Source organism: Saccopteryx leptura, chromosome 3, assembly GCF_036850995.1.
Source record: "Saccopteryx leptura isolate mSacLep1 chromosome 3, mSacLep1_pri_phased_curated, whole genome shotgun sequence".
Classification (NCBI taxonomy): domain Eukaryota; kingdom Metazoa; phylum Chordata; class Mammalia; order Chiroptera; family Emballonuridae; genus Saccopteryx; species Saccopteryx leptura.
In genome coordinates, this window is record NC_089505.1 from 164360513 (window position 1) to 164380706 (window position 20194).

Below are 20194 nucleotides of genomic sequence, written 5' to 3' on the forward strand. Positions count from 1 at the left end.
GCTACGGGGAAGGGAATTTGGTGAATTATGCACTGACTTAATGGTTTCTAACAGTAATTTTTTTACTCATTGGCCAAAAACACTAAGGGGTGATGTTTAACATCAAATGTGGTAGGGAAGAACAATCGTACCATGTAGCCCAAAGGAGACGAACCAAAAATACAAGTTAATAGTCACCAATGCTATTCCACATGACAATCAGCAAACAGAATTCACCACTGTATTTTGGGGGATTTGTGTATACATTCATTAAAAAAATTGTTCTCTGTGACTTCCTTTTTGACCACATGACAACTGAGGTATCAAAGTTAATATTAACTTCATTGATTTTGGCGTTTATCATAGAGAAGTAATCTATCAATGATTTTAGGTCCTTTCAAAGTAAAATATTTATTGGTTGTTTGCTTGAAAGTATTAATAAAATCTTTTGGTTTTTTTAAGACTTTATTCATATTAGAGAGAACAGAGAGAGGAAGAGACACAGAGAGAGAGAGAAGGGGGAAGAAGCTGGAAGCATCAACTCCCATTTGTGCCTTGACCAGGCAAGCTCAGGATTTTGAACTGGCGACCTCAGCATTTCAGGTCGACACTTTATCCACTGCGCCACCACAGGTCAGGCAAATTTATTCTAATGTTAAAAGGATACATTCCCAAGTAGTATGTAGGATTCTTCATTTGTAATTCTGAAGATCTGCTAGGATGTAAAATTTTCTTCTCTTGTGCCTTTAATACCTGATACTACTTAGCTCATGAAGTAGGGCCATAATGACTATCTTGTCTTTACCACTTTCCCATCCACTCTAGATATTCTCAGGTTTGTTCTCTACTTTACTGATTCAATTTTCTAGAATGTTAAGTCAGCTAACTGCTATCTAAAACACTTTTTACTGCGTTTGTTCCCTGTGTTATCTTATTTCTTTCTGGCCATATTTAATGGAAACATGGAAATATTATTTCATTGATCATAAAAATCAGTTATTTTCTATAGCTTTCTTCTAGTAAAGTCATGGCAGATTCTTTTAAGTCCATAGGAGTACTACTCTTCACTGTAGTTTGTATCCATAAGCCTCATGCTTATTTTTATGCTTTTTCATCCTGTAATAAAGAACTGTCAATCCAAGTCCAGTGGTGGCAGTGATGCTGAGCATCTCTCAAACCACTACCACCAGTATTCCCACTTTCCTGGGGTACTCACAGTTCCTGACAGACAACAGAAGACCCAAAACAAACTCGGAATATGGTTCTAGATGTGTATTACAAAGAATACAGGTAGGTTTGTAATTAAGGCAATAATAACATTACCTTAAAGAAGAAAGAACTCTTTCTTGCCTGACCAGGCAGAGACGCAATGGATAGAGCATTGGCCTGGGACACTGAGGACCCAGGTTCAAAACTGTAAGGTCACCAACTTGAATGTGGGCTCACCAAGTTAAATGCAGGGTCACTGGCTTGAGCCCAAAGGTTGTTGGCTTGAGCCCAAGGTCACTGGCTAGAGCAAGCAGTCACTGGCTCAGCTGGAGCCCCTTGGTCAAGGCACATATGAGAAAGCAATCAATGAACAACTTGTTGTAGTGCCACAACAAGTTGATACTTCTTACCTCTCTCCCCTCTCTCTCTTGAAGAAAGAACTCTCTCGTGTTAATAGTCCACAATAAAAAGTCCTTAACTAGTGTGACCTAGGCTCTTGCTATCTTTTTGACAATACTCCTTCATCATCACTTGCACTTTTGTAGGGTAAGATGGTTGTTGATAGTTCTCTCCAACACATTCGAATTCTAGCCTGTAGGAAAGAAAAAAGCAAGGGCACCCCCCTAAGGGCAGAATCTAGAGTTGCACACATCTGTTCTCATCACTACACACATGGTCATACCTAACTACAAGGGAAGCTGGGAAATACAGTATAACCGGGGAGCCATATTCCCAGTTAAAATTTGGGGGGTTCTGTTACAAAAGAGTGGGGAAATATATATTGGGAAACACCAGCAGCCTCTGTTGTAAGGAGTAATGGGATAGTGAGAGAGAGAGATAAGAACCAATATCCAGTAGAATTAAGGTACTCTCCCTTATAGTCTAAAGGAGATAGTATACAAGGACAAATGAAACAGACATTTAAACTCCTTACCACACAAGCTATAAACTGTAAATCCAACCATGGTAGTTTGTTGTACAATATCAAAACTGGAACAGCTTAAGGTGCATGGGAAAACTGAAACATACCAAAAAGCACTCAGGAAGCTAATGCTGGAGAGAGTCTCATTTTCTAGCCTGATCTAGACTTTCAGAATATTTTTATTTTGTTTTGTTTTTAGGGTAAATTAATAAAGAATCTTTAAGAAGGGAATATAAAGAGGAATCAGAATTTCCATTTTTTCTGCTATATTCTTAGAAAATGACCTTATTTAAGCATCTTGGCATACAACCTGTAATACAGAATTCAGAATTCAGAACAATATTCCCCAAATTACTTGTTTTCATAAGCTCATACTGTCTAAAACCATTTAGTTTAAAACTAAAAATTCTTTTTTAAATGTGCTAAGCCTAAAGTTCAGTGATCAGAATGGAAAACTGTTTAAGCCAGAACACTACAGTTATTAAATCTAACGCTGAGCCTGACCTGTGGTGGCTCAGTGGATAGAGCGCTAACCTGGAATGCTGAGGTTGCCGGTTCAAAACCCTGGGCTTGCCCGGTCAAGGCACATATGGGAGTTGAAGCTTCCTGCTCCTCCTCCCCTTCTCTCTCTCTCCTCTAAAATAAATAAATAAATAAATAAAAATAATTAAAAAAAAATCTAACTCTGAAAATGAAATACATCATTAGGCTTTCACATCTTCCTCATTTAACCCTTTCTACCATTGCCATGATACTTCAAAGAATCTAGGATTGCTATATACTCTTACCAGAAATCTTTCATTAAGAATAATTTTGGGCCTAACCAGGCAATGGTGCAGTGGACAGAGTGTCAGACTGGGACAAAGGACACATGTTCAAAACCCCATGTGTTGCCAGCTTGAGCGCGGGATCATAGACATGACCCCATGGTTGCTGGCTTGAGAGCAAGGGGTCACTCGCTCTGCTGTAGTCCCCCCCACCCCGCCAAGGCACATATGAGAAAGCAATCAATGAACAACTAAGGAGCCGCAAAAAAGAATTGATGCTTCTCATCTCTCCTTTCCTGTCTGCCTGTTTGTCTCTGTCTCAAAAAAAAAAAAAAAAAAAAAAAGAGGAAAAATGAATTTTGAGAACTTTGACCAAGTGATATTCTAGAAAGATATATTAATAATATAGCCAGTCTCAAAATCATAGTTTATGTTCCCATAATGTAAACTGGTAGGAACTCAAACTGAATTGTTCCCCAGAAACAAAATGTATCATAGTTCATTTCCCAAACCAGCCCATAAAACAGACCTTAAAAAAATAAAAAATAAAAGAAACACCTGACAAATCAACAGTGTAATTATTACTTGGAAGATAGTGTGTAAAGAAAAATGCATTAGAAGTTCCATCCCTGTATATCGGAATACATCTTGCTTTTCCTCAAATACAGGCAGGTCTGTAGCAGTAGCAGCATCTAAGGAGCTATGCTTTGAAGCAGATGTATCCTAACCTTGGTCACAAGAAATTTAGTCATTCACAAACTAATACTTTCAGGCCTCTATCCCATGTCACATGTTTCTTTTCCCCTCTACTTGGAATGACTTTCACTCCATTAACCTTTCCTCATTCTTAATGATCATCTTTCAAGGTGAATTCAACAGTAATTTCCTCAGGAAGTTACCACTCCCTTCCTTTGTTTTCTCACCAAAGTTAGAAGGTCTATAATACTGCTTTTGCAATGCTATGTGGTATTAATTTAACCTCCTCCCTTCCACACACCGTACTAGCCAAATAGTTGTTCTAGAGCTTGCTTACAGCATCTCATCTTTCTATCTCTCTGATGAGCACAGTGTTTAATGAAGACATGTAGAAGAAAAACCAAAGGCTTTTAAACCCTCCAATCTGAACATAAGTGGCTCATCACTTACTAGATGTAGAATCTTGAGCTAATTACCTAAGAACTGCAAACTTCAGTTTATCTTTGTGTGAAATAAAAAATGTTGACTGAGTAAAATTAGTAATTTTCTGATGCTTACGAGAAAGTAGCATCTAAATTAAAATTTCTAAATTAGGGGCCCTGGCCGGTTGGCTCAGCAGTAGAGCGTCCGCCTGGCGTGCGGGGGACCCGGATTCGATTCTCAGCCAGGGCACATAGGAGAGGCGCCCATTTGCTTCTCCACCCCCCCTCCTTCCTCTGTCTCTCTCTTCCCCTCCCGCAGCCGAGGCTCCATTGGAGCAAAGATGGCCCGGGCGCTGGGGATGGCTCCTTGGCCTCTGCCCCAGGCGCTAGAGTGGCTCTGGTAGCGGCAGAGCGCACCCCGGAGGGGCAGAGCATCACCCCCTGGTGGGCAGAGCGTTGCCCCTGGTGGGCGTGCCGGGTGGATCCCGGTCGGGCGCATGCGGGAGTCTGTCTGACTGTCTCTCCCCGTTTCCAGCTTCGGGGGGAAAAAAAATAAATAAAAAAAAAATTCTAAATTAGGCAAGAAGGCGGTCCTGGAGGGCTGACTAGTGAAGCCAAAGCAAAAATCTGAAAGTGAATACAAATATTCCTTCATTTAAAAGTATAGCTTGGTCATGTTGAACTAAACCTGAATTTGCTCCTATAGGAAATACTGCTGATACAAATTTAAAGATGGTAACCCAATAATCTTTAACATACAATTAGAGCATTAAATATGATATACCACAACAATCACTCAAACACATTTCACAACTGCCTTGCTATAAGAATGGCACCTCAGACTTAGAATCACCCTCTTTTTTACAAGGTTAACAAAAATGAGTACTTATATTTCCAAAATATGTATTACTGAAATTTCTTTCTTTTTTTTTTTCCTGTATTTTCTGAAGCCGGAAACGGGGAGAGACAGTCAGACAGACTCCCGCATGCGCCCGACCGGGATCCACCCGGCACGCCCACCAGGGGGCGACGCTCTGCCCACCAGGGGCGATGCTCTGCCCCTCCAGGGGGTCGCTCTGTTGCGACCAGAGCTACTCCAGCGCCTGGGGCAGAGGCCGAGGAGCCATCCCCAGCGCCCGGGCCTTCTTTGCTCCAGTGGAGCCTCGGCTGGCTGCGGGAGGGGAAGAGAGAGGCAGAGAGGAAGGAGAGGGGGAGGGGTGGAGAAGCAAATGGGCACTTCTCCTGTGTGCCCTGGCCGGGAATCGAACCCGGTACTTCCGCACGCCAGGCTGACACTCTACCACTGAGCCAACCGGCCAGGGCCTGGAATTTCATACTAAGATTACTCTATATGTTTTATAGATTATTGCATTCGATTCTTAATAATTCCTAACAATTCTGAGATGTATTGTACTGTACTTGCCCCTTTTGGGGGGGGGGGTTGAGGAGGATTTATTTTATATTTATATAAGAAAGTTAAGCTTGGAGAAATTATGTAACTTGACTATAGTTATATAGCTTTTAACTAGTAGCACCAAGCCCAGACTTTGAGGGCCATCAACTCCTAGTTATTTAAGAAAGATATTTGCTCTACAGAAATCCAGTTTAGGTCTGGAGACATGGAAAATATGAAAACATGGATAAAATATCTAAAAATACAGAACATTTGTAAAGTTAATAGAGGAACCTAGAATCTTTTAAAACATATTTCCCAGCTGACTTTTTTACGGTTCAGTTCCAGCTGACTTTATTTTCTTCTCAGAAATGTTATACAGCCTGGCCTGTGGTAACGCAAGGAAGGGGCATCAACCCGGAGTGCTGAAGTCCCAGGTTGAGGCCCTGGGCTTGCCTGGTCAAGGCACAAATGAGAAGCGGGTAGAGAAGTGGGTCCTAGTTGATGCTTCCTGTTCCTCACTGCCCTGCCCTCACCCCCCCAAAATCAGTAAAATAAAAATCTTAAAAAAAAAATTTTACACAAAAATGTTGTATAAAGTTATTTACAGAAGGTATATACCAACAATCTGATAGGCAGTGAACTTGACATGATTAGTGAATTCCAGCTGATCCTTGATGCACAGTCTTACATTCATGTTTCAGATTCACTGGTATAAACAATACCTAGAATGAGCTTAGGAGGGACAGGTCAAATTGATTCATTTTCTCTTTCAAGTCTACCAGAACTGTTTTCCTTAATTGCTCTTAAGAACAATGAAAATTCAGTTTTAAATGGTATACAAAAGTGCTTTAACTAGAAATGATACCACTAGTTCTAAACACCCCTTCTTTGTAGAATCCTTATTGTAAAAGTCATGAAAATGAATTTCATGTTTTAACAGCTATTACAGCAGGTTACTAACCTAATAGTTTGCTGACTATAGCCAATATATAAACAATGTACAAGGTAAAATTTATATACAAATTGATGCTCTAAATATGATTATACTGCCACCTAGTGCTCATCATTGATATAACACAACTATGTACACTTAAGATTTGGGGGAAAACCCACAAAATGAAAAGTGCTATTACAGCCAATAGTTTCACGGTAAAAATGACAAAACTTTGCTTTAGAAATTGGCTCTATTTTAGAGATCACTACCAAAATCTTAAGGATTACTGATAAAGTAGGACAGCTGATCACAAATAAGACTTTATATGTTTAAAATAAAAATTATATAATCGAAATAAAAGAGGAAAGTCAAATAACTATTACATGTTAAACTGTTAAAAATAGTCATAAATATTTTAAACAACCTAAGTCACAGGACAGACTCAATACTACACCACTACAGAAATACTGAGAAAGGAAACAAAAGACATCAATGTGTATAGTATTTTCCAAAGAGAGCAGCAGTATTTCCCATTCGCATGCTCTTCTGCAGCATGACCTTGTCACTCTCACTCTGAGGAGGGGCCTATTTCTCCAGCCTTTCCAACTGCGGTGGGGCCTCAGACTGCTCTAACAGAATACAGAAGAGATCATATTCCACCTAACTACCCAAGTCCAGCTTCTACTCTCTCCAAACACTTGCTGTTGAGACATTCTTCTTGGAAACCAACCACCATGTATGAAATATGACTACCCGAGACAACTACAGAGAAGCCTGAGAGAATGGCAGACCCTTGTGGGGAGGCCAAGAAACACAGAGGCACCAGAAATGCAGGGGAAGAAGCCATCATGGAAGTGGAGCCTCCAGGTTCAGCCAGTGCCATGTGGAAACAGTGGCCCAGATGAGTCCTTTCCAAATTAATGACCCATGAAATTGAGAGCAAAATAAAATGTTTGTTATAAGCCACAAAGCTTTGAGGTAATGTGTCATGTCATTGAAACAGAAATTGTTTCCTGAAAGTATGATGCTGCTTTAAGAAAAGCCTGAAAACATTGGCACTGGTTTTGCAACTGAGTGGTGGACGGACCTCAAGGTGCCTGTGAATGCAGGTTTGAAGGACAGTGAGAAAAGTGCTATTAAATAGACTAGAGAGAAGGTAGTCTATATCATATAAAATAAATATAATTTTTACATTATGATTATTTCATTTAAAAAGGCGATAGTAGCCTGGCCTGTGTTGAAACAATGAATAGAGCGTTGACCTGGAATGCTGAGGTCATTGGTTCAAAACCCTGAGCTTGCCTGGTCAAGGCACATACGATAAGCAACAAGCAAGTAATGAACAACTAAAGTGAAGCAATTATGAGTTGATACTTCTCACTCCCCCCCTCTGTAAAAAGCAATAAAAAAAAAAAATAATAATAATAAATTAAATGGTGATTGTAACGAACTCTCCTAGCTGCTGACTCATTTGAGGATTTATATATGGCTCTGAAAGTAATAGTTGAGTGGTATCTAGCCTTGAGTTTGAAACTAAGAGGAGTTTAGTGACAAGCCATCTATCACAAGCTTTAAGTACAAATTAAATATTAATTACAGAATTGTCCAAAAAAAATTCTAGAAGAGTTTGTTTCTAAAATTGTCTGATTAGTCAATAAATATGATATAATCCAAAAAGTTTCAGACAATGTAAAAATTTTATGGCAAGTATAATCAATCCATTACATCAAGATCATTTATTAGGAAACACGATGATGTTACATGTCTAGATTTTAATCCCTATGAACATCCGTATCTCAAATAAGAAAAAAGCCACAAAATTTTATTTTATTTTATTTTTACAGGGACAGAGAGAGTCAGAGAGAGGGATAGAAAGGGACAGACAGGAACGGAGAGAGATGAGAAGCATCAATCATTAGTTTTTCGTTGGGACACCCACTTAGTTGTTCATTGATTGCTTTCTCATATGTGCCTTGACCACGGACCTTCAGCAGACCGAGTAACCCCTTGCTCAAGCCAGCGACCTTGGGTCCAAGCTGGTGAGCTTTTCGTTCAAAGCCAGATGAACCCGTGCTCAAGCTGGTGACCTCGGGGTCTCAAACCTGGGTCCTCTGCATCCCAGTCCGACGCTCTATCCACTGCGCCACTGACTAGTCAGGCAAAAGCCACAAATTTTAAGCCTTAAGTGGATTACAGAATATTTGCTCAGTTTAATTTCTTCCCTGTCTCCCCAGTATAAGGGAAAGGCTTGAATTGAGCTGGCAACAGAGCATATGACTTTAAACCAGAAAGCTAATACCAATCTAATTAAATATATAATACAATCTAAATTTATTATTAATATATGATAGTAACATACTGCTCACAAAAATAAGAGGATATTTTATCACTTCATATTCATTTTGAAATATCTCCTAATTTTTGCGAGCAGTATATGTTTGTGTGTATATGTATGCTATGTATCTTTAAAATTTAAACTCATGAAGTCTCATGGTCAATTAAACTACTTTCAGCATAACTGCCTGGAGCTACCATCAGCAAGATAGCACTCTGTCAGCAGACTATTACCTACCTGCCCTTGTCTGGTCACGGAACAGATTCTTTACCTGTAGGATATTACATTTCACACTGAACTACAAATATCTGTGAATGAAATACCAGATATTTTAAAACAGCATTTGTTACATTTTGTTTATGTCAGAAAAATCGATATTACAAAGGGAAATTTCTACATAAAGTTTAACCAGATTATATTTTTAAATATTTAGGCTTTATAATTTAGCCTACTAGCTTTATTCAGAATAAAATATAGCAGTTCTGATACTGGTGTTCAGAACTACTGATAAAACAAAACTAAAAGAAAACTAATTTCCTTTAGTTTGATACAGCAGAAAAATGCAAGTAAAAATTAAGAATTCTAAGCACAAAAAAGCAAATAAGCCTGGTGAATTCTACCTGCCTTCTCCAGTTGGTTAATCTTACTGGTCACAGTGGAAGTGAAGCAGATGGAAGGGTTAGAAATAAAATGGAATATTAATACACTACTTCTTTTTAAATGGCTATAGAAATTATATTCAATATTGTCTCTGTCACATTCTTAGACATTATCAGTTTGATTTTGATACTTTGCTCTCATTTAACTTAGGTGTTAGCAAACATTTTCTGTAGAGGGCTATGTAATCAATAGCTTAGGCTTTGAATTAAGAGGTCAAATTGATGATATTACATAAATACTTTTTTATAAAAAAAGTCCTCTTACTTTTATTTATGAAATTAAAAATATAATAATAATTGAGTATAATTTGTTGTAATACAGATCTACCACTGGGAAGAATGGAATTCTTTTTCTGGGGGATAACATTTCACTTAAGTGGAATTCAGAGCTAGCGTTCCCGATCAACTGATCGCAAATGTTCATCTGATCGCAAATGTTCATCTGTCAATGCTGTATGTATTAACAAGATTTTATGTATTTCATTTTTTGAAATGGCTCTTTCACACAGATAAGTACTGCAAAATAATGATATTAATTCACAAGCATATGATTTTAATTGAGCATATCCATTGCTTAGAAGGCATTTATAGAATTTTATTACATTCTTCTGCTATTTGCCTTTTAGCATGTCACTACATTGTACAGTAATCACTTCCAGTTGAAGGTTTGGTGGAAGCTCCTTAATTGCACTATTAAATGGATTTTAAAAGCTAAAAATTCATTTTGCAGTTGCATCACAGTCTGAAAAACAGTAATGAAAATATAGTTTGAGTCTGGAAATATATTTGTAGCAGATCTGTTTGGGAATGATGATTTTAGTTCTTGTTTAAACTTTTGACATTTTTTTTTTTTTTTTACAGAGACAGAGAGAGTCAGAGAGAGGGATAGACAGGGACAGAGAGACAAGAACAGAGAGATGAGAAGCATCAATCATTAGTTTCTTGTTGTGCATTGCGACACCTTAGTTGTTCATTGATTGCTTTCTCATATGTGCCTTGACCAAGTGACCCCTTGCTTAAGCCAGAGACCTTGGGTCTAAGCTGGTGAGCTTTGCTTAAACCAAATGAGCCCGCGCTCAAGCTGGCAACCTCGGGGTCTCAAACCTGGGTCCTTGGCATCCCAGTCCGACGCTCTATCCACTGCACCACTGCCTGGTCAGGCTAACTTTTGACATTAATAAAAGTAAATAAAATACTATATAAAGCAATTTGACATTACTTGTGATTCAAATGTTAGTTGCTGTCAAATTGACTTTCAGGCGTCCCCAAACTACGCCTGCAGGCCCCATGTGGCCCCCTGAGGTCATTTATCCAGCCCCTGCTGCACTTCCGGAAGGGGCACCTCTTTCATTGGTGGTCAGTGAGAGGAGCACTGTATGTGGCGGCCCTCCAACGGTCTGAGGGACAGTGAACTGGCCCCCTGTATAAAAAGTATGGGGACCCCTGAATAGTGTTTAACATATAGGTGCTGTTTAGCCTTGCAATTCTACGTTGAATTCACTAAGAAATATTAGCAAGTCTGCAGCAATAGCGAAATTACCAAAGCCATTCAGTGTTTAATAGTAGTTGAAGAAAGTACTGTTTCAAAAATATTTTAACCTTGGCCCTGAGCAAAAGAAAAGAAAAGAAAGAAAAAGAAAAGAGAGAGAAAGAAAAAGAGAAAGAGAGAGAGAGAAAGAAAGAAACAAAAGAGAAAGAGGAGGAGGAGGAGGAGGAGGAGGAGGAGGAGGAGGAGGAGGAGGAGGAGGAAGAAAAGAGAAAGAGAAAGAAAGAGGAAGGGAAGGAGGGAGGAAAGAAGGGAGGGAGGGAGGGAGGGAAGGAAGGGAAGGAAGGGAAAGACAGACTTTAGCACTGCTAAGCAAACAAGTTACTGAATGGTAGGGCAAATGAGGATACTCAGTTTCTATTTCTGACAAAAATTCATAGAACTGATAATGGTTAAGTCTACGAGACTGAATGAAGTCTATTACTGACACTACTGGATGTATAATAACACATGACAGATTAAAAGCTTTTCCATAATGTACCTGCTTATGAAAAAATACAATGAATACCTACAGGTTTTTAAAATATTTTACATTTTTATACTCTTGGTAAATTTATCCAACTAATCTGCTCCACACATATTTTCACCACCATCAGTTATAATACATCTTAGCAAATTCCACTTCAGGTTATACTGAATCAGTACTTTTGCAACTCTGCACTAACTCCTTGAATAAACAACCCAACAGTATCAGTAACATCAATAGTCTAGGAAAATAACTCTTGAAATAATTTGCCTTGTATATTGAGTATTGATGTTGCCTCCAATGTCCTTAACTCTTCCAGCAACAGTTCTTGCTGAAAGGCTAATGGTCTTAAATAAGTTTCTTTTCTCTGGACACATTTCTTAAGCTGCTGCAATCACACACAAATTACTTAACTCATCAATTGGTAAATGGCTTTCCCTATATGGTCTACCAATAAGCCACTCAGAAATTTTAGCTGCAGACTTATTTTTATTCTTTTATTTTTGTGAAGAAACTTCGTTGTGATGAGATATTCTACTTTATATTTACTGAATTTTCTGACCATTGTTTTCCTCAGTTGGGAGCGTTGTGACAGTGCTTTGTCTGGTAATCTCAATGTTGATTGTTCTCTTTTAGCACAGTGAAAATATCATTGCATAATAAACACAATGCTTCACCATCTAATTCAATTACAAAATAATTCATACTGCACTGTGCCTTAAATGCATGACATTCAAAGGTCATTTGTTTTTTGTTTATTCTGACATGGAGGGTACGCAATGGTAACAAAAGAAATACATAAAATGTTGCACGCAGTACGGAGATAAACTCAGCACTCCAAATGCTGTGGAGTTTTTTTGTTGTTGTTGTTTTTTTTACAGAGACAGACAGTGAGTCAGAGAGAGGGATAGACAGGGACAGACAGACAGACAGGAACGGAGAGAGATGAGAAGCATCAATCATTAGCTTTTTCATTGCATGTTGCAACACCTTAGTTGTTCATTGATTGCTTTCTCATATGTGCCTTGACCGCGGGCCTTCAGCAGACCGAGTAGCCCCTTGCTGGAGCCAGCGACTTTGGGTTCAAGCTGGTGGGCTTTTGCTCAAATCAGATGAGCCCACGCTCAAGCTGACGACCTCGGAGTCTCAAACCTGGGTGCTCTGTATCCCAGTCCGACGCTCTATCCATTTAAAAACGTAAGAGGCATTTTTGGCATGCAGGCCATATAAAAACACGTGGTGGGCCCTGGCCGGTTGGCTCAGTGGTAGAGCGTTGGCCTGGCGTGCAGGAGTCCCAGGTTCGATTACCGGCCAGGGCACACAGGAGAAGCGCCCATTGCTTCTCCACCCCTCCCCCTCTCCTTCCTCTCTGTCTCTCTCTTCCCCTCCAGCAGCCAAGGCTCCATTGGAGCAAAGTTGGCCCGGGTGCTGAGGATGGCTCTATGGCCTCTGCCTCAAGTGCTAGAATGGCTCTGGTTGCAACAGAGCAATGCCCCAGATGGGCAGAACATCGCCCCCTGGTGGGCATGCTGGGTGGATCCTGGTTGGGCGCATGCGGGAGTCTGACTGCCTCCCCATTTCCAACTTCAGAAACATACAAAAAAAAAAAAAAACAAACACATGGTGGGTCGTAGTTTACCAATCTCAGATTGAATTCATTTTAGTAAGAAAGACAATGTAGGATAGAAATCTGGCTGCCATGCAGACAGAGAAGCTAGACAGCTAGATTACCTAACCTGCAGTATCTTCATCTCTAAAATGAAGATAATGTTAGTACTCACTTCACAGATATCTGAAGATAAACTGAGTGAATATGTAAATCATTTAGAACAGTGCCTATTGAAAAATAAGTGCCACTAGCTGTTAAATATTTCTTATTGAGTATAATACAACTGCAAATAGATTTCAATTCTTATTAGCAACTGTATGATTTAAAATTCTCACTGGAGGTTCCAGGCAAGCAGCCTACTTGGATAAATATTACACATGTTCTCTAAGCAAAACACACAGTATACTCCAACACCAATGTTTTTATTATACTTCCCACAATCCTAGCATTTTCATTCTTATTTTAAATTGCTAATAGCATTACTCCTTTTCTTAGGCAAGGCTACAACCTGGTAAGAATAATTTTTAAATAGACCATCTCTATTCTAAAGTTTTTCTGCATGTCTAGATTAGTGGGCAAAAGGAAATAAAAGTAAAATTTTAAGAAGTAGTATTTTAGGCAATGACAATTTTATGCTAGAAAAACATAAATAAATCACCCTATATGAGCAAATGAAAATATATAACAAATCTTTTTTATTGACTAAGAGGCCTTGGATAAGATTCAATACAGACATATTTTTATACTCTGAAATAAATCATGTTTAAAAGCTATAAAAGTTAGATTACATCTATTCATTATTCTATAGGCATGGGTGTCATCTGTGCATGCTCACCCCACTCCCCACCAATCAAATATTTAAGACTAAGAACTCAGGAGGAGACTGAGGGTCTTTTTTTTTTTTTTGATTAGCTGTCTTGATTTGATGTTCCTTCCTAACCAACATTATAAAACATATGCATCTGAACTATTTTACCCTTTTTTTTCCCCTAAATCTTTTTGTGTCACAAGTACAAATAACCTATAGGAAAACACAAGTCAAAATGTATTCATTAAAATACAATTTGGAAAATACACAAAAGTAAAGTACCCAAAATAGTGATTTTAGTTAAAATCATAGTAACGCCTTACCTACAACCAGGCCACACTCAGGACAGATCATATCACCAGCTCTATAGTCCTCCACTAAAATCGCATCTGGATGGTTTGGACACGTGACTCTTGGAAGAGCATCCAAACTAAATGAAAAAAGAAATGGCATTTTTAAAATATACTCCCAACGAACATGTAACAAAGCACTCTTCTGGTGGGTAAGGGGGTTTCTGAACACTTTTCCAATATTATATGTTGATAATACATTTAAGCTTAATTTTCCAAGTAAACATTTCAGTTAAATTATTTTAAAATTTAGGTAGTCTTTAACAGATAGACTTCATTGGAATAGTATTTTTGTAAGAATAGTTACAAATTTGCAGAAATGAAAAGCATTAAAAACAAATAGAAAACAAGTGTTTTTTTCTTAACATGTAGGCTGCTAAGGTTTTTTAAAATCTTGATTAACATAGAAATGACTAGCTACCATAACAACCTGTGACATTTACAGATAACCATCCAGTTTGTTCCCCCTGCCCTTTATTTCTCTGATCAGAGAATAAATTTTAAGTCTGTGTTTTTCTATTTGCCTTATTAATACATTTAGAATAGTACACTGTACCTATTAGGTATATAACCAAGGGTGGTTAGATGTGGCTGTTTTACTTAAAACCTGATAAAATATTTAGTCCAGAACAGAGTTTGTAAGCAATCAAGAAATGATTTTAAAAGCTTTTTAATCTATTAGTTAGTGATATTGACAGCTTGACTATTTTATTTTGAAAATAAAGCAGTTTGAGGAAGACACATCAGTCCTAAATGACCTGACAGAATTAGTTTTAAAAAGCAACAAAGATATTTAACACAGATTCAGTAACTATTTCTGGGGGTATGACCTCATAATCACAAATGTTTGGAATCACTGAAAATTAGTTGTCTTTAAAAGTTCATTTGAAACAGGAAAACCTTATGCCATAAAAAAAAAAAAGTGCTGAACTAGGTAGGTCCTAGCAAGATAGCTCAGTTCATTAGAGTATCATCCCAATACTCCTAAGTTGCAGGTTTGATCCTTGATCAGGGCACATACAAGTACCAACCAAAGAATGCATAAATAAGTGGCACAAAAAAATTAATGTGTCTTGCTCTTTCTCTCCCCTTCTCCCTCTCGAAAATCAATACATTATTTTTTTAATGCTGAACTATAATAAAGACACACAAAGAAAAAGAACCAATCATGGTCCAAAGATTTTATATCCAGCAAAGGTGACTTCCAATGAAAAGACCATAAACGATTAACAACATGCAAGAACTCAAGGAATATCATTTCCATGAGCCCTTTCCTATGAATTTACTGCAGACTGAGTTCTACACATCCAAAATGGCAGGAAAGATATCAATGTAAAGATTGATGATAAGCCAACTCTACATATAGAATTTATAAAAGGCTGTATGCTCTGAATATTCAGATAATATACAACTATAAAAGAATGAGGAGGGCCTATGTAAAAACTATTAACATTTTTAAGTACTCATGTTAGTGATAGTATAGGTATTATTATTCTGAGACCATTTTCTGCATTATAGAGAATAAAGCATGTGTTTAATTATGAAAAAATTCACCTGAAGTAACAGAGTAAAAGGTTATGCTATGGACATCACAAATACATATCTAAAAGATAACATTACCCATGTAAATAGGTACTTGTGGTTTTGGATAAAGTTTCTAATGGTAATACAATTCAGAATTTTAACTCTCAACATAGAAGCCAATTCCCACTGGAAAACCAATAAATGTATATAATCAAGACAACCAGAACATGTGTCGATTTTTTTCATTGAAAAAATGCGGGATGGGGTTCACTTTATATTCACATTTATTCCATAAATCCCTATAGAAAAACATTTTAATAAATTATGACAAATAAAATATTTAAAAAGTAAAAATTATAAAAAACTGTTGAAATAAAGAAAAATGTTAGCAGAGTAACAGTAATTAAAAAGGCATACAACAGGCAGCTATGCAGCACAGGCACACAAAGAAAAGAATGGATGTATTTTGTACTCTTACAAGGAGACAGAATCTCATGTAGTGCAGTGGTCCCCAACCTTTTTTGGGCCACGGACCGGTTTAGTGTCAGAAAATATTTTCATGGACCAGCCTTTAGGGTGGGACGGATAAATGTATCACATGACTGAGACAAGCGTCAAGAGTGAGACTTAGACGGATGTAACAGAGGGAATCTGGTCATTTTTTAAAAATAAAACATCGTTCAGACTTAAATATAAATAAAACGGAAATAATGTAAGTTATTTATTCTTTCTCTGTGGACCGGTACCAGTCCATGGCCTGGGGGTTGGGGACCACTGATGTATTGTATGTGTGTGTATACAGATATATAGACATATATGCAAATGGTAAGGAAATATCACAAAAATATGCTACATGAAAAATGTAGGAATTTTATACAAAACTAGAAGTATGGACTAGTTATATGTAATAACATGAATGAATATCAAAATGCTAATAGAAACTAGACAGATAAAGACATATGTCATTTACATAAACCTTAAAACAGGCGAAACAAATGCATGTTGTAAGAAATCAGAATGTAGTAATGCCCAAGAACACAAAGGAGGCTTCCAGGGTGCCAGCGGTATCTGATTTCTTGACCTGGGTATATGCTCAGTTTATAATTGAGCTGTAAACTTAAAATGTGTGTACTAACTTCATAAAAAAAGTAAAACGCAAGGCAGAGTGGCTACCTTTTGGGGCTAGAGGGGAAGAGCAAACAGAGCTCTATGCATGTTTGTTAAAGCACACTCACTGGGAGAACATCAAGAAATTGGTTACAATGTCTGCTCTGGGGGAGAATTAGATGGCTGGAAGCTAGGAAAGAAGGCAAACTGCTTTTTCACTTTTCTATTTGTTTTTCTACAATATGCATGTTACCTATACAAAATAAAATAAAATTTTGCTAGCCAACTTTTAATCAAATTACCCACAAGAGCAATACAAAAGAGGTAGAGCTCAGCGGTAGAGCATTGGCCCGGCATGTGGAAGTCCTGGGTTCGATTCCCGGCCAGGGTACACAGAAGCACCCATCGCTTCTCCAAGGCTCCATTGGAGCAAAGTTGGCCCGGGTGCTCCACGGCCTCTGCCTCAGGCTCTAGAACAGCAACGGGGCAACACCCCAGATGGGCAGAGCATCGCCCCCCGGTGGGCATGCTGGGTGGATCCCACTAGGGCTCATGCAAGAGTCTGTCAGTCTACCTCCTGCTTCTCACTTAGGAAAAATACACATACACAAAAAAAAGGTGAACCAAAACAGTGGGACTATAGAAGGGGCAAAAATATGGAAGGAATGTAGTAAACAATCACTCCTAATATGAAAACAATTGAGATTACCTATAGAGCCAGATAATCCCAACCTAATTTTATAGCTATAATTTATTGAGTGCCTTCAATGGGTCTAACGCTATACACACATTATTAATATTCAAAGCAACCCCGCAAGATAGGCATTATCTCCACTTTAAAGATTACACTCAGATAATGATTTGCCTGAAATCAAAAAGTGGTAGAGCTTAAAGTTGAACTCAGAACATTTGTGCTCTTCTCTGTGAAAACGCCAGTTTCATAGCCTAGTAATTGTACATCTTCCTCAAAGAAAAAAAATAGCTAAAGGTAAGAGTACTAAGGTTTATCTTTATTCTCACTGATAGAAAAACCCAAGAGCTGAACAACTGCAATAACACAAAGAGCTGGATGTGTCTAGAAAAAATTAAGTTCATTTTTTTTAAACAAATGAAGGCAATAAAGGCACACAAACTAAAGTGTACTTCTGGGGTAAAGAGTTTATCAAGTGAATTTACTATACTTATACTGTAACATTTCTTACAAATACAACTTCCTGTTCTCTTATATGTAAAAGCTGTGCCCAATTAGGCTCACAGTCACCTTTCAAACCTAGTCATGAGACTGCAAGTTGTATTCAGGTGTCTTTGAGAAAATAAAGCTTTCCTTTTACCTACAAGGAAGCTTTACCTGACATAGCCATGCCCAGAAACAATCATTGAGCACTCAATCATAGAATTAGAATCAGTAAACAAGAGCGTCATTGGCTTTAACAGTGATTTCCAAACAGGCCATTAGCTAAAGCTGCCTCACTGCTCCCCTTTTTAAAAAGCACAGTAACATAAAATAGCAAGTCTGGATTTCTCCATCTTACTATTTGTAATAATGGCTTTCAGTGAGAACTCAATTTCAGATTATAACAAGTTTAAAAATTTATCCCAGAGTTGCCTCGCAGAAACTATAACTCATAATGTATTGATACTCTTAATACATTATGAGTTAACTAGAGGCCAACTATGTGATAACAAGAAATAGATACAGGAGTCTCTACAATCTGTTCTAACACTAATCTTGGAAAAACCAACACTGTCATGACTCAGTTTACACCCATGCAAAAATACAAGTATCTACCTCATAGTGGTAATAAGGTATTTGTAGAGTCTGTAAGCAATTTTCAAGTCACAGGATTACGAGCTGTCTCTACAGGGACTACATGCATTGCCTGTAGATGTGAATACAGTACATTGTATTTAAAAAATAAACTACAGTGACTTCCCAGCATATGTAATTTTCTGCAAGCAAGATTTTTATTTTCCAGGAAAAGGCAGACGACGTTTGTAAAGAAATTTCTTATTAGGGAACTTCGGAAATGCCTTAACTTCCACTGCAGAAGGCCTTTGGGATGGTGATCAGTTTCCATCAGGCGTACTGAGGTTGACATACCTAACTTTCTAGCTGCCAGCTTGAGGGGGACTTGGAACTAACCCGTTCCCGCTCTTGGAAAAGGAGGACTCACGGCCCCTTGGCTGATTGAGCTGCAGATTTAAGAAGAAGCGTAAAAAGGAGTAACAAGAAAAACGACGGTTGAGATATCCGCAAGACAAGGAGCCAGGGGCTGGAGACACAAGGGCCCCCACAGGGTTGTGCCTGGGTGAAATGGCGATCTAAGAACCTGGAACGGTAACCCCACCGGTACGGTGCCCCCCGCGACACCCCGACAGCCCTGCCGTTCGGAAGTGCCTTTGTCAGGGCCGGCCGGCCAGTCCGGCCGCCTCTGCCTGGATCTCTGAGGCGTTCTGCCCGACGCGACGCCCCGGCGGCCGCCTGGCACTCCCCGTCCGCCCCTCAGCGAGCCGGGATCGCCGGACATACTAACCGGCTGGTAGACGCCATCTTCACGGCCACTCGGGTTCCAGCTGGAAACAACAAAAACAACTAGACACTGAAAGGGAGAGAACAGGAAGACACTGAGGCGACGCGACGCGTTGAGCACTGCTTTTATAGGCAAGTCACTCACACAGTCGTAATAGGTCGCGGCTACGGGTCGGGAGAGAGGCCAAGAAATGTGAGATCCGGTATGCCACGTGCTTTGCGTTTTCTTATTTTCCTTTTCCGCTTCTATAATTTGCTCTGTTGCTGGATAAATAGGCGACACTACCCAGGCAATCTTTCAAAGGAACCCTGCAAACGGGCTACCCCAGAGATACCCTAACTGGACTGGGCTCAAACACAAAGGCCACCCGGGCTCGGCAGGAAGTAAAGCCCACATCCCCGAGGCTACCCCTCCCCCACCCGGAAGTCAGTTACTCCGGTTGGACTGCAGTTCTTTCTTGTCTGGAGGTTCCAGTAAGGAATTTGGAATGAAAAGAGACATTAATTTAGTTCAGCGAGAACAGCTGCATACAGGCTCTGTCATCAGCTAGCGTGTCTTCTTACCCACGTACCTCTACCTTCGGTGTAAGGGGTCGCATTATCTGCCTTTCCGAAATGGCAGGAGGTGAAACAAAACCTTGAGAGCGCTGCAACTCGGGGAGGCAGGGAGACGTGAGGCCCTGCCCTGATTGATTTTCCCCCATGGCCTTTGCAAATGTGGCTGATAGCTGAAGTATAGAGAACGTTTAGCTACCACAAAAGGTCCCTGGATTTATTAATTAACCAAAGTAACGTCACAATAGTAATAGTAATAATAGTAAAAATAACACAACCATCATTTGGTTGAAAGCCAACCACCCGTGACCCTGTGGGGATCCAAGGAAAAAGGGTGCTCCCTGGTTCTATGGGGATGAGGACTTAGAATATAGTGATTG

The 20194-nt window shown here is 39.0% G+C and overlaps 1 protein-coding gene across 1 annotated transcript in view; it reads right to left on the reverse strand.

Moving 5' to 3' along the window:
* The window catches only part of GTF2B (general transcription factor IIB), a 40957-nt gene extending 21538 nt beyond the window's left edge, over positions 1-19419 (reverse strand). The window contains exons 1-2 of the mRNA XM_066372219.1: positions 19264-19419; positions 14072-14178 (exon numbers count right to left, since the gene is read on the reverse strand). Of these exons, the coding sequence (XP_066228316.1) occupies positions 14072-14178; positions 19264-19280 (124 nt within the window). The 5' untranslated portion in view covers positions 19281-19419. The remainder of the gene's footprint in view (positions 1-14071; positions 14179-19263) is intronic.
* Positions 19420-20194: the final 775 nt, after the last annotated feature.